General features: G+C 38.2%; 1 protein-coding gene across 4 annotated transcripts in view; it reads right to left on the reverse strand.

Moving 5' to 3' along the window:
• NFXL1 (nuclear transcription factor, X-box binding like 1) overlaps nucleotides 1-21,149 on the reverse strand; it is a 63,033-nt gene extending 41,884 nt beyond the window's left edge. Inside the window, exons 1-8 of one of the 4 annotated variants that reach the window (XM_041723861.1) lie at nucleotides 21,054-21,149; nucleotides 20,570-20,689; nucleotides 17,009-17,182; nucleotides 6,485-6,594; nucleotides 4,264-4,397; nucleotides 1,188-1,366; nucleotides 794-955; nucleotides 573-673 (exon numbers count right to left, since the gene is read on the reverse strand). In XM_041723861.1, coding sequence (XP_041579795.1) covers nucleotides 573-673; nucleotides 794-955; nucleotides 1,188-1,366; nucleotides 4,264-4,397; nucleotides 6,485-6,594; nucleotides 17,009-17,182; nucleotides 20,570-20,687 — 978 coding nt within the window. In that variant the 5' untranslated portion in view covers nucleotides 20,688-20,689; nucleotides 21,054-21,149. The other 3 variants (XM_041723859.1, XM_041723860.1, XM_041723862.1) reach the window with 3 other exon arrangements.
• Nucleotides 21,150-23,868: the final 2,719 nt, after the last annotated feature.

Below are 23,868 nucleotides of genomic sequence, written 5' to 3' on the forward strand. Positions count from 1 at the left end.
TTAACATAAAAGACTTTGTCCATGACGTAATCTATTTTCAATCACAACCAACTTCTTTATGTTCTTCACATTATGCTTTATGTCTTACATAGGTATCATATACATATACACACAAACATACACACATATATTTCCTATATACCAAAGAGTCTATTTTTAAAATAAAGGGGAAAACGTACATAGAGCTTCATATGGCCATCTACCAGATTTCCAAATGATACTAAAACCATGTCAATTCTAGGACAATCTACAAAATCCTACTTTCTCAATTGGATTAACTCAAGAAGGGGGTAGTGTTAGCTGAAGAGAAGGGAAAGACAAGGAAGGAGAGATAGAAAGAAGCAGAGTACATATGTACTGAATCCAAAATTCAACATATAGCAATTAATTTGAGAAAAAAAAGTTTCCTCCACTAATTAAAATTACATTCAATTGGCAAATAGTTTCCTAAAACATGAAAATAATTCATTTGATTTGCTATTCTTCTTTTATGTAGCTAAACCTCATTAGCATTTCTAATTGTTTATGCTTTGTGTACTCTTTAATACAACCCCTCCAACCCCTACACTTACTTGATCACAGTGCCACAGTGGACTTGCACAGCTTCTTTCGGCTACTTGTTTCCCACAGACACACTTTTGCCTACTAACTCTTGGACAGGGCGGACAATTCCCTAAAATCACAATGATAAATTAGCATAGAAACATTACAAAAGCAATAAAGAATAACTTGATTTTTACTTAAGATTTTTACTTAAAAAGTCAGAATACCTAAACACATATGACCTTTTTACCTGCATGACAAGGACTTTCACATTTATGGTGTCCACAAAGCAACTTCCGCCCACATGGCAGCTGACATGACCATTCCTTAGCACTGCACCTACGAGGTATAGGTTTTGCTTTTTTACAGTAACAAGTAATTGTGACCATCTTTGGACAAGGAGGGCAGGGACCTAGAATCCAATGAAAGGGGGAAGAAAAAATTACAAGTCAAAATTTAAAACTTTCAACTCCTAAACCTATCAGTAATTTGTAAAGCTTTCTTTACTGATACTTTAAAAAACATGCCTTTCTAATATCTTCTTATGTAAACCTAATTTCTGAATTAAACTTTCACAATTTTTTTCTGCCTCAACATAAGAAATAACCATCCACAAATAACTGGAAATGTAGTATTTAACTCACCTGGATGACAGAGGAGTAAACACTTATGGCCACAAGGAGGTTTAAATTCTCTCTCACATACTTGGCCACATGAGTGAGGCACAAGCCATGGATCTAAAGGTGGATCTTCTACTTTTCCACAATAGCAATAGTACCTACTAGGTGTGTCAGATCGTTTGTATTCAAACCTACATTTTGGACTACAAAAAAGAATGAAATTACTGAAATTAATTTAATTTTTAGAAGCGACATAAGAAACAGGAATATAAATATACTTAGTAGTAGAATATACGCAACTAATTTTTTATTAATGCACCCTCTGCTCTATCTTTATATTAGTAAGAAACAAGATTTTACAAATATCAATTTCAACCATCTACAACAGCTCTGTCCAATATAATTTCTTGAGTTGATGGAATGGTTCTATACCTACCATGTCTAGATCAGTAGCCATCAGCCACATATGACCAGCGAGCACTTAGAATGTGGCTAACACATACAACTGAGGTAGAAACAGAATGTTTTACAATTTTTCAAAATTAAAATAACCATATGTGGCTAGTTGCTACTGTACTGAATATAGTTAGAATGAAGCTACAAAAAGAAAGCAATATTAGTTTTCTACTAAGCAGATGCACTTTATTCTTGAGGTAGTCATTCCAATTTTTATGAAGCTCAAGGTTTTAAAAGTTTGGTTGGGTGATCTGCAAATAAGTAAAACAGATTAACACATCAAACAGAAGAGAGAAACCAGATTATACGTAGGCAACAGCAGCAAGAAACATGCCTAAAATTTAGAATTGAGGAGGAAAAATAAAGAATTTTTCGACATCTAATTCAAAATAGGTATACAACAAATGTGTTTAAATAAAAAAAAAAAGTTCAAATATTGTTTCGTCTTCTCTGCTAAAGCAGAAAGATTTTCACCTAGCAAGATTAAAATAAAGCAGTGTTAACCTTCGGCCCTATCAAATTCACTTCTAGATCATAGATCGCTTCATTCTAAAAAGATGTTCTATCCCTTACTATCCCCCAGACAAACGAGTATAGTTAGTATACTATACTAGAAAAAATTTCATATCATCACTTTTATATCATATAAATTTTCAGTGTCCTGAGAACATGTTCTGTTTCCAAATAAATGCCACATAAATATTCAAAATAACCAAAGATATTTGTTTCTGTAATCAAAAATCAAAATCAAAATACCATGTCTCAAATAGAATAGTAACTAAAATTATTTTGTTGGAAGAATTATAAAAGAAAAATGTCTACATTTTTCTAAGCCAATGCGAAGGGGGATGTGTACCTTAAATAAGCCTAGATATGGATGGCTAAAAAACAACTCACAACACCCTAATACTACCCATCAACAGTGAGGCTAAATTATCCCAGGGGATTGGGAGAGGCAAGGGCAATAAGTGCAAATGCATGTGTTTTATTTAAAAAAAAAGGCATGCAGTGCTCGCTTCGGCAGCACATATACTAAAATAATGGCATGCAATAGTGAAACGTAATTATGTCATATCTGTATAAATAAGCCATATCTTAATACAAACCATTATCCACAAAACTAATTTAAAACTATTAATATTTGTATCAAGTTCTAGTTCCATCTTGATGAGGATGAAATAAATCCAGAATAATCCTTGATTTTCTTAAAAAATATGAAATACCGAATGCAAAGATTACTACTACACAGGTGACTCAATTTTTTGTTCCTCTGAGACTTAAGTAAAGAGTAGAAGTTTCATTTCCCTTTTAACTGGTATCTCCCACCACTGTAGCAAGATGACCACTTAAAATAGAATGAGATGAGCAAGAGTGATAAAAAGCATACATAAGGTTTAGATCTCTAAAATTAAGTCAGAATACCTGGTTTTTTTACCTATTGAACACTTAAATCCTCCCACAAATAAATATAGTAGCAAAACAAATACAGACTCTGAAATTTTAAACTGTTGCACAGAAGCTAATATTCAATGCAAACAAAACAAATTATATCTCTAAAAATATAAGAATCAACTCAGAAGAACAGAAAAAGCACTAAATTTAGAAGGTAGAAATTCTAGTTTTCAAATCCTAGCTTTACCACTTAAAAGTAAGAGAAGCCAAATGTATTATTTTGCTTCATCAATTTCAATATCCCCATTATTAACATGGGAATAAGAACTCTCATAGAATGCTAAGAATTATTTTTCAACGTAACTAGTATTAAAATGTTTTTGAAAAACTACACTAACACAGGGGCACCTGACTGGCTCAGTCAATTGAGCGTGGAGCCTACTTAAAAAAAAAAAAAGAACAAAAACAAAAAAACCCACTACACTACCACAATTTTACAAATGTATCGGTATTTGTGGTAATAAGGGGAAGTCTAATATGGATCCAGGTTTTCTGAGGTCTGAATCTCATATAATTTGGGGGCCTCTATTAAGAATATAAAATTAGCCACAAAAGTGAAGATTTATATCAACACAGAACCCCTGAAGTTTATGCTTCCATATCCTGACAGTAAATCTACCTTCTGAGTTGCCAGGATGGATAAATTATCTTTATTTAGCAGAGATATAAATTCTCCACTGCTCAGCTCTTCCTGGAAATACAACAGGAGTTTATAATCAAATATTCATCAATAATAAGCCATGCTAAAGAAATAAATGTGGAAAAACCGGTAAGACTGGATAATACACACCTGCAGTTTGAGAGACTTTGAAGATAAAATCAGGAAGCCTATGATCAAAATAGATGACAGTCTTATACCATGTGATACTAACTAATGTATACTAGCAGTAACTCTAGAAGAGAAATACCAGAATTATGGATTCTAGTCCTATAGAATTTTAAAGAAATGGAAGTTCTTTAAAAGATAATTAAGGAGTTGTTTTGCAGAAGAAAAAGTAAAGTCTGAATGATTAGATTTCATTAGTTTTTGAAAGGAACAAGGACAGAAGAAAAAAATTACTATAATGCCACAAAACTAAAAACTAATTGAAGGCCCAAAAAGGATCCTGAAACTGCCAATAAGGCAACTTATGGCCTACAATTTTCATTTATTTTACAACTTACTATTCCAACTAAATTAGCAGAAAGTTACCATGGCCAAGGATAATCTCTCTTTCCAAAATCGTCATCCGTCAAAGGAGAAGATACCAGAAATTGGCTATCTTTAGCCCACTTCTGGATACAGGGCATGTGAAATATACAGAAACATCCTGAACAGCTCCAAACCTAAGACAAAGGTATCAGAAATTAACATGTATGCAAGGATTCTCTTTGATAATTCCACAATACTTTAAAATGAACATCACACTGAATTTTTTTGAAGGGCTACCTAAGTACTAAAGAAAAATTTTTCTTTCCAGTCTAACAGAAGAAATGTTCTTGATAAAAATTTATTTAAGTGTAGAACACTTTAAATAAGAATATTAATTACCCAGAGTCATTTAGCTAGATATAACTACTACTAACATTCTAGATGACCTCCAATTGTTTTGGTATAAATTTCATACATTTTTAAAAGAAGGTCATGCTATACTGGTATGTAACTTTACAGTCTTTTAACATACTATAAAGCATTTACCATTATTAAAATATGTTCATATATGATATTTATAACTGTATATCATGTAGATTTATGTATCATCATTTATGTAACCAATCTCTTGTTGGACATTTAGATTATTTCCAATTATAAATAATGCTACAAAGGAATCCTGAAATATGTACGTATATCTCTACATAACCCTTTTGTTATATAAAATCTATTAGTCTAGCACTTACTGCTAAATTCTGAAAATTGAGCAAAAAACTATATATTAAAACTTAAGGAATAATAGTAAATTAATTTTTAAAACCTGCCAACACTTCAATGACAAAAATCAGCTCTCCTTTCAATATAACATTTTGCAACCATTCAATAAAATCACACATGGAGCACAATGCTTAAGCTGGCAAAAGTATTTAAAAAAAGGTGGCAAAAAAAGAAAAAAGTGGCAACTTCTTAGTTTGAGTTACCTCCAAAGCAGTGCCTGAGAAAAGAACTGGGATGCAACAATGAGGGGATAAGGTAGGGAAGAGGAAATGCCAATAAATGGTATACTGTTGAGCTGATTACTGCTAAAGGCCCAAGTTCAGAACCACCAGGGACTCTGTAAAACACATCACAGACTACCCCAGCCCCAGCCCTTACCAGGGAGAAGGCTGGGACACTCATCCACCAATTAATTCCATGTGGAAGAATGTTGCCCCAAGGGGGCATTGACTCCCCTATGCTCGTGCATGATGTCCGTGTACTAGCTGAGTCAGTTCCCAAGGAGAAAGCATTAAGGTTAAAAACAATAAATCCACACACACAGCAAGTGTTTAAGGTGGAACTATAACCACATGCAGAGAGACTGTTCATCCACTGCAGCTGAAATTAGAGTAAGCCAACCAGATGTGATTCTGGACACTAAAGGAAGGTGCATCCACAGCTATTCTATCCAATGCATGTTAAATTTCTGATTCACTCTACACAACCAACTCAATTCATCCAGTCTGATTTTGTCTAGGCAATGCTGCTGTAATAGCATATTAATCTGAGTCTAAATGTTGAGTCTACCATATTCAGTCATAACTTCCCCTTAATTGCTTCTTTAATGCCCTTTTAAATTTACATATGATTAACTTCACCAGTAGACCACAGCACCTCTAAGTACATAAATTACAGCTGAATCTATCTCTTCCCAATGACCCGAGCCATTTTCCACAGTGTCTTCAACACAAGAAACACAAGAGAAGCTCACTAACTCTAAGAGTCATGGCTAGATTCTCTACTTCCTTCTACATTTCAGTATTTGTGGGAATGTGTAAAGTACAGATGCTATGCTTTATCAAACTGACATGTGCATTAAAACTGAAGATATTTGCTTCACTTAATATTGTTAAAAATACTAGATGCTCATTTTTTACAATTAATTATTTTTTAAAGATTTTTATTTCTTTATTCATAAGACAGAGAGAGAGAGAGACAGAGACATAGGCAGAGGGAAAAGCAGGCCCCTGTGGGGAACCCAATGTGGGACTCGATCCCAGGATCCCGGGATCATGACCTGAGCCAAAGGCAGACGCTCAACTACTGAGCCACTCAGATGCCCTGGATGCATATGTAAAATTTTTTCAAATTACAGATTTGCAAAATGGAGATCAATTCATAAATTTCTCAAATGAAACATTCTTGAATGAAAATAAGCAAAAGAATAAATAGTTCAATACAATAAATTCAAAATAAGATATTTTGTAGAGATGGATTAAAATAGATAAGGAGAAAAACTTACTGCTTGGTTTCTCTTCACTGAAGCAATACAAATTAAGCACGTCATTGCCCCTGCTTGGAAAGCTTCATGTACATACTGTCTTGTTCGCTCTAATTCACGCATATCTCCATCTTGAAATTTAAAAATCGAAAACTTCATGTTAAGCAACAGCTGAAAATAACACAAATTCACCAATAGTGCCACATAAAGTGAGGACTGTAGCCATTATCAATTGCTCGAAATAGCTGAAAGACGAGAAGTTTAAAAAAAAAAAAAAAAAAAGGAACCAATGAGCTGCCAAGAAATCACAAAGTCCACACGTTAAATCTTATGTCCTTTATTCAAAAACAGCACATTGGCCCTCTCTGAGAATATACTTGCTCTTACTGCTGTTACAGTCCTTAACAAGTCCGGCGGGGCAGAGCCATAAGCGAGAGCAGTGAGATGTCAAGTAACAAGGAAAAGCATACCTAAGAGCAAAGTGAAAGAACCTGGAAAGTCAAAGCTCAGCAGAGGCAGTGAGCATACATATAAGTGGGTGTGTTGATACACAGCACATTCTTACCGAAAACTTGCTGAATGAAATAATCCTGAGTTTGTTACCCTATAATAACCTTGTTTCATTATTTCACGATTTTTGTTTAAAAAGGTATCATGAACTTTTTAGAAAATAACACAAAACTGTAATTTTCTGTAAGCAATTATTGAGCACTTATTTGCTAGGCACTGTATTTGTATTTCAGTGGGATTAAATGAGCTATTTTTATCTTCGTTTTACATAGAAAATGAGAAAACTAAGGCAAGAACAATTAAGTAACTTCAGTCTGACTGCAAAGTGAGCCATCTTAACCACAGTAGCAGCAAAAGGTTACTATAAGAAGATCCAAGAAATAACAAGTGACAGCAAAATGAAAACCTAAAAAGCTACCCAAGAGCATGAGCCACCAAAAAGACAATAACCTGTGTCACTTTGGTGTAAGAGAAATAAACCTACATGCCTTGAGTGTGATAAAGATTCCATAATAGAGGAACTGAGTCTCCAAGAAAGTAGACTAATAGCATAAGCTATCATGGCAATAAAAAGCTTCAAATCAAACTTTTAGTCATCAAAGAAAAAAAGTAAGACATTTGGCTAATTCTTTACCTTCTAAAATCACCTAAGTAAACAACACTTACAACAACTTGGCTCTACATTAAATACACATAATTATAATTCAGGATATTAAAGAAAATATACATAAAATCACTCCCCAAACTATAAAGTATTATAAAATTACTAAAGACAATTGTTCATTTTTTTTAAAAAATTGAAGTTTAAAAGGTATTCTTAAAAGTAGACTTAATAATCATTCTGTGTGCTTACTTTGCTCTGTATCATTACTTTCTCTGTATCATTACTTTGCTCTTCAACATAGTTGGCTTTAACAAATATACAACTGACCCTTAAACAACTACAGTCATAAATCCGTGTATGACTTTTGATTCCCTAAAACTTTACTAGTTAGTAGCCTACTGTTGACCAAAAGCCTAATAACAAAACAATTAACACATATTTTGTATGCTATATGTATCATATGCTATATTCTCACAATAAAGTAAGTTAGAGAGTAAGAAATGCTATCAACACCCAAAAAAACAAATAATCCAGTTAAGAAATGGGCAGGAAATATGAATAGACACTTTTCCAAAGAAGACATCTAGGTGGCTAACACACACATGAAAAGATGCTCAACATCACTCATCATCAGGGAAATACAAATCAAAACCACAATGAGATACCATGTCACACCTGTCAGAAAGGCTAAAATTAGCAACTCAAGAAACAAAAGATGTTGACGAGGATGCAGATAAAGGGCAATCCTCTTACACTGTTGGTGGGAATGCAAACCAGTGCAGCCACTCTGGAAACCAATATGGAGGTTCCTCAAAAAGGTAAAAATGGAACTACCCTATGACCCAGCAACTGCACTACTAGGTATTTACCCAAAGAATACAAAAATACAGATCCAAAGAGGCACATGCATCCCAATGTTTATAGCAGCATTATCAACAATAGCTAAACTAAGGAAGGGGCCAAATATCCAAATATCCAACTGGTGAATGGATAAGGAAGATGTGGGGTGTATATGTGTGTGTGTGTATAAAATGGGATATTACTCAGCCATCAAAAAGAATGAAATCTCGTCATTTGCAACGATGTGGATGGAGCTATGGAGTATTATGCTAAGCAAAATAAATCAGAAAAAGACAAATACCATATGATTTCATTCATATGTGGAATTTAAGAAACAAAACAGATGAACATATGGGAAGGAAAAAAAAAGAGAAGCAAACCATAAGACACTCTTAACTAGAGAACAAACTGAGGGTTGATGGAAGGAGATGGGTGGGGGATGAGCTAGTAGATGGGTGATGGGTATTAAGGAGGTGCTGGCACTTGTTATGATGAGCACTCAGTGTTAGATGCAAGTGATGAATCATTGAATCTACTCCTGAAACCAGTACTGCAATATATGTTAACTAATCAGAATTTAAATAAACATTTTAAACAAAAACAACAAAAAAGGATTATTAAGAAAATAGTAAGAGAAAATGCATTTACAGTACTGTACATATTTACTGAAAAAATACATATATAAGTGGACATGTATAGCTCAAACTCATGTTGTTCAAGGGTCAACTATAGTACAAGATTTTAAATTTCACCTGATTTAACAGCTAACATGTAAAATAGAATTTGAGAACATGACAGAATACGCTTTAACAAAACAAAGTCCAACTTTATAACATTTATTTAAGATTTCTTTGATAATCGTATTCAAGTTTGGCTGCAGGATTAAGTATACTGCCTAAGACGTCATGGTGGATAGCCTGGCACCTGAAGTCACACATTTTAAAAAGATCACTCTGGCAACTGAAGAAAAATGAATCTATGAAGGCCAAGACTGGAAGCCTGAAGTACCAACTGAGAGGCAGTCATAGCAGATAAAGCAAAAAATTACTTTAAGTTAACCATTTCTGTCTCAGTTTCCTCATCTTTAAAATGGTAATAATAGCAATATTAAATTAAATCAAGTAATCAGATTTCCTTATTTTGATATAAGCAAAGTAGAGAACAAAAAGGAACAGGAGTCAAAATATTAATGGATTTGACAAAAAACATAAGAAAAATTGCCTTAACACTTTAAGCTGAGAGCCAGGCCAAAAATTAATAACTTATAAATGATAAATATTTTCTTAAATAGTAGGAAGAAGTACTGTGACTGAGTTACAATCTGGAATTTCCTATTTAAAAATAAAACCCTCTCTATCTAAAATAGTTTAAGTGAGGTCCTCTTGAAGCAGGAAACTTCTTAAGGTTATACATTCTATAAAGTCCTTTAGAACCAAGAAACTTCCTAACCTTAAAGTAACTCTTGGATCAACTTACCTGATTAAGACAGCTGATAAAGGTCACACTTTATCAATCTACCTGGCTGAGCCAGACTTCAAGCTTCCTAATCTCAATTCCTTAGCAGATATTAAATTCCTCAGAAAATCTATTTGAGAATGTGTGCCCATCTTCATGATGCCATCGGAATACTCAGGCTATTAACTAATATTGGTGATACAATGCAGGCATCTTTTCTAATAATGACATTAAGTATGAAATGTAGAAAGTATTAAAATGTAAAATTATCTATTTTTATACTTAGTACCAAATCCTTCATAGCAACATCAATTTGGCCCTCTTACTCGTAAACAAATGTGGTAATGAGAGCAACCTAGATATGCATAACTTCTAATGTGACTGTACACATTAAACCAAAGAAGACTTAGTTTAAAAAGAAAAAGCATAAAGTCGGAAGTTGTATGATACAATATAAAGTAATAAATGAAATTGAGGTCAAAACACATTTAATATGATAAAAAACAAAGAAAAATGAAGAACAGATTTAAGGGAGTCTTCAAAGTCGTCAAGCCCAACCAAGACAATCTGACCCCACTCATTTCAGGGAGTTCTGATATCCCCCTCCCAAATCCTGATGAACTGCCTAATGAACTACCTATGAGTGTGTATATATACGTATGTGTATATATGTAGGAGAACTTCTAAGGCTGCCAACTATAATGAACTGCCAACTATATATGTGTGTGTGTGTGTGTGTGTGTGTATATATATATATGTATGTATATATATGTAGGAGAACTTCTAAGGCTATAAGGGACACTGCCATTCTCTCTGCTTTATGGAAAGATTAGTGTTCTCCATGTAACTCAAACAGTAAAATGCATAAAAATTCAACTCTACAATAAAAAAAATGCTCACTCTTAAGATGCAGAAACTCTTCCATATAGACTAAAGGTGTTTTTTAAAAGTTAGGAATATATTTTCACGGATGTCAAAAAAAGTAAAAATTGAGGGGTGAGCTACAATGGCAGCAGAGGAGGAGTACTAGATAGTTATCTAGTATTTGAGGGAATACTAGACAGTATTCGAGGGACTCTAAGGTAACTATCAAATCATTCTCAATATCCCAGGAATCAACCTGAAGATTGAGAGAATAAACTCCACTAGTAGAGAGAGAAGCCACAGCGAAGCAGCTAGGAGGTGTGGAGACAGAGAAAATGGTTTAGGGGAGAAGCAGATCCTGAGTGCTGCGGGGGGGGGGGGGGGGGGGGGGGGAGCCATGGTCGCAGAGAAAGGTGAGAGAGTGAGAGAGAGAGAGAGAGAGAGAGAGAAGCACACAAGGAGAACACATAAGAACATTTCCTCAAAGCCACTGGCTCGGAAAACAGGAGAGGCTGATTTTCATGAGTTCTTGCAATCAGTGGGGCATAAAAAGCCTAGAGCTTTAAAGGTCAGCAGGCTGGCTGGGATGAGCCCAGAGGGCACTGCTCTGCTCCTGGAGGGAAGGCAGGCAAACAATCTGTGGGCAGACAGTGCTGCGGAAACAGTGATCTGAAGAATGCGTGGGGCACAAGGAGGAGATTATCGAGATTATTCGTTCCTCCTGGAGTCCTCCCTGAGAGACCATGTTCACTGCAGATGCCTTTCTGGGGACAAAGGAGCCAGCTGGTGCCATTTCCCTGCTGCGCCCCTCAGTATAAACACAGAGACACGAGTGGTAAGCAGCACAGCACTGACGATGGCTGCCTCACCTGCTTACGCCAAGTCCCACACCCCTGCATCCTGATGGACCGGCCCTTCTCAGTCAAGCCTGCCACAGTCCCAGGGCAGCAGGCCCCTTCCCCAGAAGACCAAGCAGGAACCCCTGCCCACACCACAGCTCCGACCAAAGAGTTCTGCCGGCCTTCAGTTCCAGTGGAAGCAGTATCAGGTCTCATTTAATAAGCAGACCACTTGCCACATTCTGGCCAAGGACCAAACACTGCCCACAGCAGGCAAGAAGAGCCTCTGCAGAGGACTGGCCTAATGGATACAGGAGTCAAGCCAGAAAAGCAGGGCACCCGCAGCACACACCACAGATAACTCCCTGAAGCATCAGGCCCTGAACACTACTAACCTCTTCTTCATAAAGTCATTATTCTCAGGAACAGGAACATAACAGGCTTTTCTAACAGAGAAGAAGGCAGAGACTTAGATAAAATGCCAGACAGAGGAATTCATCCCAAACAAAAGAACAAGATCAAGTCGTGGCCAGAGGTCTAAGTGCAAGAGATATAAGTAATATGCTTGATCTATCAGCAGTATGCAGGATACTGCTGGGCTTGAGAAAACAACGGAAGACATCAGGGGAGACCCTTACTGCAGAGATAAAAGTTAAAAAAGAACCAGTCAGAGATGAAAAGTACAGTACCTGAGACTGGAAACAGGCTTGATGAAATGAACACAAGGTAGAAGAAGCAGAGCAAGGAATAAATAACACAGAAGATAAAGTAATGGAAAATAATGAAGCTGAACAAAGAAAAATTATGGAACACAAGAAGACTTAGGGAATTCAGTCCCTAAGTCTCATCAGAGGTATTCACATTTGTATTCTAGGAGTCCCAGAAGAAGAGAGAGAAAAGGGGGCACAAAATTTATTTGTGGAAATCAAAGCTGAAACCTTCCCTAATGTGGGGAAGGAAACAGTATCCAGATCCAGGAGGCATGGAGAACTCCCATCCAAATCAACAAAAGCAGGCCAACACCAATATATTGTAATTAAATTTACAAAATATAAAGAAAAAAATCTTAAAAGCAGCAAAACAGAAAGAAGTCTTTAACTTACAAGGGAAGACCCATAAGGCTAGCTGCAGATCTCTTAACTGAAACTTGGAATGAGCCAGAAGGGAGTGGCATGATACACTCAATGTGCTGGATGGGAAAATCTGCAGCCAAGAATACCCAGACATGGGTTTCAGCAAGGCTTTCATTCAGAACAGAAGATAGAGTTTACCAGACAAAAACTAAAGTGGTTCAGAACCATGAAACCTGCCCTGCAAGAAATATTAAAAGGGACTTTTTGAGTCAAAGAGTGAAAAGGAGAGACCAAAAGTGACAAAGACAAGAAAGGATCAGAGAAAATCTCCAGAAGCAATGACAAAAGAATAAAAGGGCACTAGATACATATCTATCAACAATTGCTCTGAATGGGCAAATTGGGCCCAATGTACCAATCAAAAGACATTGCATGTTAGATTTGAAAGAAAAATAAGACCTATCTATATGTTGCCTATAAGAGACTCATTTTAGACTTCAAGACACCTACAGATTGAAAGTGAGGTAATGGGGAACCATTTATCAAGCAAATGGACGTCAGTAGGAAGCCAGAGTAGCAATACTAACTTTGGAAAAACTAGACTTTAAACCAAAGACCATACCAAGACATAAAGACAGGCACTATAGCATAATAAATGGGACAATCCAACAAGAAGATCTAACAACTGTAAATATTTATGCACCTAATATGGGAGCACCCAAATATGTAAAACAATAACAAACATAAAGGAACTGATAACAGTACAGTAATAGAAGGGGACTTTAACACCTAGATCAATAGATCATCTAACAGAAAATCAACAAGGAAACAATGGCTTTGAATGACACACTGGAACAGATGGATTTGACAGATATATTCAGAACATTCCATCCTAAAACAGCAGAATACACATTCTTTTCAAATGCACATGGAACATTCTCCAGAACAGATCACATACTAGGACACAAATCAAGCGACAAGTACAAAAGGATTGAGATCATACCACGCATGTTTTCTGACCATAATAAGAAACCTGGTCAACTACAAGAAAAAAATCTGGAAAGACCACAAATCCATGGAGGTTAAAGAACATCCTACTAAAGGATGAATGAGTCAACCAGGAAATCAGTGAATTAAAAAAAGAAAAAAAAAAACAGAAACAGAAACAAATGAAAACACAACAGTTCAAAATCTTTGGGATGCAGCAAAAGCAATCCTAAGAGGGAAGTATGTAGCAATACAGGGCCTACCTTAAGAAGAAAAGTCTCAAATAAACAAACTGACCTTACACCTAAAGGAGCTAGGGGGGATAAAACCCCACAAAAACAAAGCCTACAGCCAGCACAAGGAAGGAAAAAATAGGGATTGCAGCAAAAATAAATGATATAGAAAACTTAAATAGGACAAATCAATGAAACAAGGAGCTGGTTCTTTGAAGAAATTAATAAAACTAAAAAACTAGCCAGACTTAGAAAAGAAAAAAGACTCAAATAAATAAAATCACAAATGAGAGAGGAGAAAAAAACACCACCACATAAAATACAAACAATTATAAGAGAATATTATGAAAAATTACATGCCAACAAATTGAACAACCTGGAAGAAATGGACAAATTCCTAGAAACATATAAACTACCAAAACTGAAACAAGAAGAAATAGAAAACTCGGACAGATAACCAGCAAAGAAATTAAATCAGTAATAGAAGAAATCTCCCAACAAACAAAAGTCCAGGGTCAGATGGCTTCATAGGCAAATTTTAACAAACATTTACAGAAGAGTTAGTACCTATTCTTCTCAAACTATATGAAAAAAACAGAAAAGGAAGAAAAACTTCCAAATTCATTCTATGAGGCCAGCATTGCCTTTATACCAAAACCAAATAAAAGACTCCACTAAAAAGAGACCTACAGGCCAACATCCCTGATGAACATGGATGAAAAAAACTCTCAATAAAATACTAGCAAACTGAATCCAAGAGTAAATTAAAAGAATCAGTCACCATGACCAAATCGGATTAATTCCTGGACAGCAAGGGCAGTTCAATATTCACAAATTAATCAACGTGATACACCACATTAATAAAAGAAAGGACAAGAACCAAAGATTCTCTCAATAGACACGGAAAAAGCATTTGACAAAGTACAACATCTATTCATGACAAAAACCCTCAACAAAGTAGGTTTAGAGGGAACATACCTCAACATAAAATAAAGGCCACACATGAAAAACCCACAACTAATATCCTCACCAGGGAAAATTGAGACCTTTTCCTCTATGCTCAGGAATAAGACAGGGATGTCTGTTCTCACCACTGTTATTTAACATAATGTTGGAAGTCCTAGCCACAATAATCAGACAACAAAAAGAAATAAAAGTCATCTAAACTGGCAAGGAAGAAGTCAAACTGTTCACTATTTGCAGATGACATGATACTCTATAGAGAAAATCTGAAAGTCTCCACCCCAAAATTTCTAGAACTGATATATAAATTTAGTAAAGTCCCAGGATACAAAATCAATATACAGAAATCTCTTGCACTTCTGTATACCAATAATGAAGCAGCAGAAAGAGAAATCAAGAAATCAATCCCACTTACAATTAGACCAAAACCACACTGATACCTAGGAAAAAAACCTAACCAAAGAGGTGAAAGACCGTCTACTCTGAAAACTATGAAACACCAATGAAAGAAATTGAAGAGGACACAAAGAAATGGAAAAATATTCCATGCTCATGAATTGAAAGAATTGTTAAAATGCCTGTATAACCCAAAGCAGTCTACACATTTAATGCAATCCCTATCAAAATTTTTCACAGTTAGAACAAACAATCCTAAAATTTGTATGGAACCAGAGACCCCCAATAGCCAAGGCAACCTTGAAAAAAGCAAAGCAAAGCTGGAGGAACCCCAATTCCAAGCTTCAAGTTATTTTACACAAGGATATAGTGATCAAAACAGTATGGTACTAGCACAAAAACAGACACATAGATAAGGGGAACAGAATCTAAAACCCAGAAATGAACCCACAACTATATGGTCCACGAATCTTTGACAAAGCAGGAAAGAATACCAACGGGAAAAAGATAGTGTCTTCAACAAATGGTGTTGGGAAAACTGGACGACAACATGCAAAAGAATAAAACTGGACCACTTTCTCACACCATACAAAAAAATGAATTCAAAATAGATGAAAGGCCTAAATGTAAGACAAGAAACCACTGAAATCTTAAGAGGCAAAAAAAGGCAGTAACTTTGACATCAGCCATAGCAATTTCTTACTAGATAGGTCTCCTGAGGCAAGGGAAGCAAAAGTAAACATAAACTACTGGAACTTCACTAAAATAAAAAAGCTTCTGCACAGCAAAGGAAAAAAAAAAATCAACAAAATGAAAACGCAATCTTCAGAATGTGAGAAGATACTTGCAAATGAGATATGTGATAAAATGCGAATATCCAAAATATATAAAGATATTTATAAAACTCAACACACAAAAAATGAATAATCCAATTAAAAAACGGGCAGAAAACAGAAATAGACATTTTTCCAAAGAAGACCTACTGATGGCCAACAGACACATGAAAGATGGTCACCATCACTTACCATTAGGAAAATGCAAACCAAAACTACAACAAGATACCACCTCACACCTCAGAATGGCTAAAATCAACAACATAAGAAACAACGGGTGCTGGTGAAGATACGGAGAAAAGGGAACCTTCTTGCACTGTTGGTGGGAACACAACCTGATGCAGCCACTCTGGAGAATAGTATGGAGGTTCCTCCAAGTGTTAAAAATAGAACCACCTATGACCTAGCATTGTACTACGAGGTATTTACCCAAAGAATACAAAAATATTGGCTCAAAGGGGTACATGCATCCCAATGTTTACTAGCCAAATCGTAGAAACAGCCCAAATGTCTATCGACTGATGAATGGATAAAGATGTGTTATGTATACACAATGGGATATTATTTAGCCATAAAAAAGAATGAAATCTTGCCTTTTGCAACGAGATGGATAGAGCTAGAGTACCACGCTAAGTAAAAAATATGTCAGTCAGAGAAAGACAAATACCATATGATTTCACTCATGTGGAAGAAACAAAACAAGGGGGAAAAAAGAGCGAATGGTAAACCAAGAAACACTCTTAACTACAGAGAACAAACTGATGGTTATTAAAGGGAGACGGGTTAAACAGGTGATGGGGATTAAGGAGTGCCCTTGTGATGAGCACCAGGTGTTGTACGAAGTGCTGAATCGCTACACCGTACACCTGAAACTAATATTACACTGTATGTTAACCAATTGTAATTCAAATAAAAACTTTTTTAAAAAGTTAAAAGACAGTACAGCACCTGTCTGAGTAGTGTAACTTGTAAATGTATTAGCAACTATTTTTCCCCGTTTTCCTTCAAAATCTTCATCTCCTTCTTCTTCAGAGGAAGAGCTAAAGTGTTCTTCAACAAGTTTTTTGGCTGCAGCTTGATTGGCCTTCTTGATTTCCTCAAATTTCCTTTGAGACATTAGCTCTGCTTAAAACAAAACAAACAAAAAAATTAGCTTCATTTCTGCAAAACGATCCCTAAGAGCATAGGTTTAAAAGTCATTCTTGGAGCATCCTATTTTACTACTATGTACAAAAGAAGTATTTTCAAGTTTCTCGTCACACGACTAAACACAATAGTACCACAATGAAAACTTTCATTTTTGTTAGATATCCTGCTAAATGCTGCAATTGGTTCTAGAAGCACTGATTAACAAATTTAAAAACTATAAAGACATGACCAAAGCATCCAAAAAACCATTAATCAACCTCAAAATAAGGATGTTAATAAAAATTAAAATGGGATGTTTAAAAGTAAACCAGGCACAGTGATTTTTAAGAGGTGAGATGCATGCCGCCTAGGAGCACATCAGAAACCGTTAAACTGGATGCTTTCTCAAACAATCCTCCTCCACGCCACCGCCCAGCAAAGACTTGGCACAAACAATATTCACCATACACCCGTTATCTTTATAATCTGCTCTTAGAAAGCTCAAGGACTTTTTGCCTTTATTCAAATGTGGCCACAGAACATATATATTTAACATTAATCCACACAAAATGCTGATAGGAAAATGTGGTTCTTACAGCAGTTTCATTCCAAAAAGAAATGTTAAATTTTGGATTAGTTCTTCCACTAATCTCTTCAGCACTGACTGTACTTCTCATTTTGTTACTTGGTTAAATAACACAAAAAGATTTAGATTACTTCATAGTATCCGCAAGTCCTTAAGGGGGCAAGGACCAGGGGAGTTTTCTTCAAGTACCATTAACGAACTCTTATGAACAGCAACCACGGTTTTTTGTTTTTGTTTTTTCAGAAGTCAAAGGTTTTTATTGTTCTACTGAGGCAACCACAGTTTTAAGAAAGGAGCCACAAACATAACTGAATTGATCTGAATTTATTAGTGCCCATATTGAGAGGATTCTAAATTCACAAATTAAAACTGTAAATCACTGATTGAAAATTCACTTTGAGCTTGAAACTGATGAGCCACTACCCAGATAAGCTTTCTTAGTCTGGGTGGTGCGTCTCTACTTCGTGATGTCTTATCTTTTATTTCCCTCGTGAAACATTTTCCTTTTGTTGTTGCAGCCAGTCTAGCTGGGTATTATGCCATTATTTCAAGTAAAATTGAAAGAAAACGTACACAGTACCTATACAGGAATCTTTTTAAGTATTAGGAGAAAAGTAATGACTATAAGATAAAGGACTCAAAACTTGATTGCAATGAGATGATAAATGCCACTAATTGTGGAAAACTGGCACTTAAGGATGCATTTCTTTAAAGGCTGAGTTAGAAGATATAATATAAACGTCCATAACCCTATCAATGTATCCACATAAGATCACTTCAAGGAAAGGTGACAAAAGAAAACTTTTTATATATTATGTCTTAGTCAAATCTCAATTGGATATCCAGTTGAAGAATGCTTGCTTTCCTACAATATCCAAGAAACTTTACTAAAACTGTTCTTAGTCTCCAACTTGCGCGTTGCACCACTCCCACCATTGTAAACTCATAACTGCTACCTGAGGGGAGGTGGGTGGGTGGGAGGGATGGGTGAAATCCGTGATGAGGAGTCAGGAGTGCTCTTGTGATGAGCGCAAAGCGTGGAATCACTCTATTGCACACCTGAAACTAATAAAAACACTGTATACCAACTACCCTGGAATTAAAATAAACTCAGTAGCTCCAGACTAAGAGAAGAGAAGTTAGAGACCATCTAACTTTAAAATGAGTTTAGGGAAAAAGCCTTCAGAAGCTCAACTGCTCCTCCCCTTGAAAAAAATATATTCTGAAAAATAAATTCCACACATAAAAATAAAATGATTTTGGGGGGGGATCATTCCCTTAGCCTCATGCAAATCCTCTATTAGCATGGACAATTCAGAGCTCCCCGTGTGTTCTCTCGCTCTGCTAAAACACAGCCCTGGTTGAAAGATAATGACATGCCAGAGGAGGCCACATCAGACACATCCGAAAAAGGATATGAAATTTATGAATAGGGGATGCCTGGGTGGCTTGGTGGTTTAGCGCCTGCCCTTGGCCCAGGGTGTGACCCCAAGGTCCTGGGATTGAATCCCACGTCGGGCTCCTGCATGGAGCCTGCTTCTCCCTCTGCCTGTGTGTCTGCCTCTTTCTCTCTCTATCTCTCATGAGTAAATACAATCTTTTAAATAAATAAATAAATTTCCTTTTGAACTCAGATAAGAATGTTTCGGAACTGGCAGGGAAAAAAAGTACAAACACTAAATATATTATGATATTCAGGCGATATTACTTTGAAGCAAGCATAAGCTCAAGTGCTCACACTGGGCAGAGCCAATTAGTCACTGACCCAAGGCAATCCTGCAAAGGGCAGAAAAACGACAACCGACCCTCCCGATAGGAGAGACCACGTGAAACGGGAGTCCTTAAACCTGATCTAAACGGGATTTCTGCAACTGACTACTGCCATGCACAAAGCTAAAGCCACAGGGTCCTAGTTTACAAAGAGTTAACCAGATTTTCATGAGATCTTAAAAAGAAAAGACAAAACAAAAAAAAGAAAGGAAAGGAAGGAGGAAAGGAAGAAAGGAAGGTGGAAAGAAAGAAAGGAAGGAGGAAAGAAAGAAGGAAAAAGAAAAGAAAGAAACCCTGCTGGCAAACCGATTCAGATTTCAAGGACTGCGTGAACCAAACCCAAAACTACAGGCTCAATCCTAAGCCGGTGCAATAAGCGTGGAATCGCTCTATCGCACACCTGAAACTAAAAAAAAAAAAAAAAAAAAAAAGAAACACTGTAGGCCAACTACCCTGTAATTAAAATAAACTCAGCAGCTGTAGACTAAGAGAACACCATCTAACTTTAAAATGGGCTTAGGGGGAAAAGCACTCAGAAGCTCAACTTGCTCCTCCCCTTGAGAAAAAAAAATATATATATATATATATTCTGAAAAATAAATTCCACACATAAAAATAAAATGATTTCTGGGGTGGGGTGGGGGTGGGGATTCCCTTAGCCTCATGCAAAGCCTCTATTAGCAGGGACAATCCGGGGCTGCCTGTGTGTGCTCAGGCTCTGCTAAAACACAGCCACGACTTTTGGTCCTAGGGATTCAGCAGGCGGAAAAAAAAGAAGAGAAGACAGTGGTCAAGGAGGGCATCAAGGTGGAAGGGGCGGCTGCGGGCCTCCTGGCCCGCGGGGTGCGGGGAGCGGGGCGCGGGGCGGGGGCGCGGAGGCGGCCAGCGCAGGGGGCCGGGCTCACCGCACGCCGCGGGGGTCTGCGGGGCTCCGGGTCCCGCGGGGCCGCTCCGGGCCGAGCCCCCCGCCGCCGCCCGGCTCGCCGCTCCCCCCGGGCGGGGGCCAGGACCCGCGGCCCCCTTGCCTCGCCCTCCTCCGGCGCCGCGGAGGTGGATTCCATTCCCCGAAGAAGGGGCCGCCGCGGTGGCCCGTCCCCGGGCTCGGCCTCGGCCGCCGGCCACCTGGCGCCAGGAGGCTTCCATCCCTGCAGGGGGGAGAAAGGAACGCGGTGAGTGGCGGGACGGGAGCGCGGCGCTCCCGGGGGGCCCGAGGGCAAGGGCCGCGATCCAGGAGGTCGCGGCCGGGTCCCCCGGAGGGCGAGTGCCCGTCCCCGCCGAGCTCCGCTTGTGGAGGACGGACCCGACAGCCCGAGGAGCGGGCCGGGCAGAGGCACGGAGCTCGGGGCGACGAGCACCCAGCGCCAGACAGGGGGAAGCCGGGGAACCCAAGGCGCCCGCCCGGCCTCTGGGGGAGCGCGGGGCCGACCCAAGTACGCACCGACCGAGCCCCCGGATCCCGCCCGGAACCAACTGCAGGAGCGGACCCCAAGGAAAGCTACGTCTGCTTACCGACGGCGTCCGCCCCCGGCGACTACAACTCCCAGAAGCCCGGCCCCGCTGCCCGCAGAACGCGTGGCATCAGCGGCCACTTCCTCATCCGGGAGCGTTGGAAGGGGGCGGGGGCAGCGCAGGACGCACGCGCCGACTGGGAGCGAGGCTTCGGAAACTACAATTCCCGGCGTGCTCTGGGGCTTTGGGCGGGCTCGCGGCCGGCTCGGGGCGGGGAGAGGGCGCTAGGCTGGGAAGGTAGAGGCGGGAGGTGGGAGGGAGCCGCCTAGGAGCATCCCAAACCCATTTGGGTGTCAGGATCCTGTGTCCCCGGCCCTGCTTGACTTTCCTCCAGCTTTACCTTTGACCCGCGCTTTCAGGTGGCAGGGAGATTCTCACCGATGGAAATAAGCAATGGAAAGACTTCGGGGGCGGGGAGGAGGCAGGGGAGCGGGGAGCGGGGAGCGCAGCGGGGACGTGGCTGCAGCGGAGGGAGCATCCCTCTCAGCCCTAAAGCGACCCGGAGGGGGCGACTCCGTGTTTTAAGGTGTGCAGGACCCTGAGGGGGCGACTCCGTGTTTTAAGGTGTGTTCTGGAGGCTGGCCGGTGTTTACCTATGTGGCAGCTCCCTAAAGTGGATCGTACTAAGGAAGGTAGTTAAGAGCCGGGACCTAAGGCTGACTTCGCTGACTTTTCCGATAACATATAGATAGGTCGATAAATTTCCAAAAACAAAACAAAACAAACCCACAAAAAAAAAAAAAAAAAAAAAAAACCGGGGATCCATCTGGGATGGAGAAACGCATTGACCGCTGTTTGGAACTACACAGTCTTCATGCAACTCTCCAGCTTCACTTCTCTCTACATTAATAAATACCTAATGTTCAACTAGCATTTAGGTGCCAGGCACTATTTAAAGCATCTTATGGGACAGCCCGGGTGGCTCAGCAGTTTAGCGCCAGCCTTCAGCCCAGGGTGTGACCCCTGGGTCACGGGATTGAGTCCTGCATGGGGCTCCCTGCATGGAGCCTGCTTGTGTCTCTGCCTCTCTCTGTGTGTCTCTCATGAATAAATAAATAAAATCTTAAAAATAAAAAAAGCATCTTATGTATTAACTAGTTAGCTAATTAGTTATTCGCAATAACACTATTTATTCCCATTTTATACCCAAGAACATGGAAGCACAGAGAGGTCAAGTAGCCCGCCTTTGCTCACACAGCTAGTTATTGCTATCAGTACTATTTTTCAGATTAGGAAACAGGATGTTCTTATTCAAAATCCTAGCAGAACCAGAATCAGAACTGAGTAATAGGATTCCTGGCCTATATTCTTAAGCACTATGCCATATGGTTACTGTATAAATGTACTTGATGCTTACTTAGAAATTCCAGTTACTTTTAGAGGACTTCATCAGTCCAATAACTCACATAATCAGAATTTTTCACCTGCCATGTTCTACAATGAAAATGTATAATCATAATAATAACTTTGGAATCAGAATCTTACATGTTCTCTCACTTATGAAACCGTCGTGGTATGATAGTAAAGTTTTGCACTGGAAAGCTGTATATCATGCGAAGCCTGGGTAAATTGAGAACATTTTCAAAAGTGACTTGTTATTTTTACTTTGAAATTTTAGATAATATTTGGAAGAAACAAGGTCTTTTGTGTTTATCAAAGAGGACAACACAAAATATAATTAGAGAGATAATTAAAATTATAAGGATCGATAAATATCATGTGCAGGTCCAATTAATTTTAATTCTTAAAGAGTACCCAGAGGAATAGCTAAAAAAAAAAAAAAAAAAAAAAAAAAAAGCTGAAAATATGAAGTGTTGGCAACAATTTGGAGCAACTGGAATTCTCATACTTACTGGTGGAAGTGGAATTGCTTCAAAGACTTTTGAAAAATGTTTGACAGTATCTACTAAAACTGAATATAACCTACTACTGCAGCACCATGACCAAGCAATTCCACTTCTGTATAGACACCTAAAAGAAATGAGTGCATAGTCCACAAAAATTCACATTTAAGGTGGCTTTATTCAAATAATCCAAAATTAGAAACAACCTTAATGTCCAGAAGAATAGATAAATAAATGTATATTCATTTAATGTGGTATATTCATATGATGAATATATATAGATTCATATATATATATATATGAATGGGTGGATCTCAAAGACATTGTATTAAGCAAAAGAAGCCAGACACAACAAAGTACTTACTTGTGGTTCCAATTTCATAAAGTTCCTGAACAAGAACTAAAAGCCAGATGAGGGGGATCCCTGGGTGGCTCAGTGGTTTAGTGCCTGTCTTTGGCCCAGGACGTGATCCTGCAGTCCCGGGATCGAGTCCTGCATCAGGCTCCCTGCATGGAGCCTGCTTCTCCCTCTGCCTGTGTCTCTGCCTCTGTGTGTGTGTGTGTGTGTGTGTGTGTCTGTCTGTCTGTCTCATGAATAAATAAAAATAAAATCTTCAAAAAAAAAAAAAGCCAGATAAATGATGCCTCTGATGGGTCAGAGGATTTTAACTGGGAAGAGGAATGAGGTATCCACCAAAGTGGTGGAAAAATTGTATCTTGATCTGTGTAGTAGTTTCATTTGTGTGTACACACAAACAAAAACAAACAAAAAAATATACATTTATGATTTGTGCAATTTACACCTCAATTCTTAAAAAAATCCTAAAATAAATATAGAAAAAAATAAGATACCTGAATACTTATATTGTCCACCACTTTAAAAATGTGATTTAAGGGCACCTGGGTGACTCAGTTAAGTGTCTGATTTGAGCTCAGGTCATGACCTCAGGGTCCTGGGATGGAGCCCCGGA

Source organism: Vulpes lagopus, chromosome 12 (genome assembly GCF_018345385.1).
Source record: "Vulpes lagopus strain Blue_001 chromosome 12, ASM1834538v1, whole genome shotgun sequence".
NCBI lineage: Eukaryota > Metazoa > Chordata > Mammalia > Carnivora > Canidae > Vulpes > Vulpes lagopus.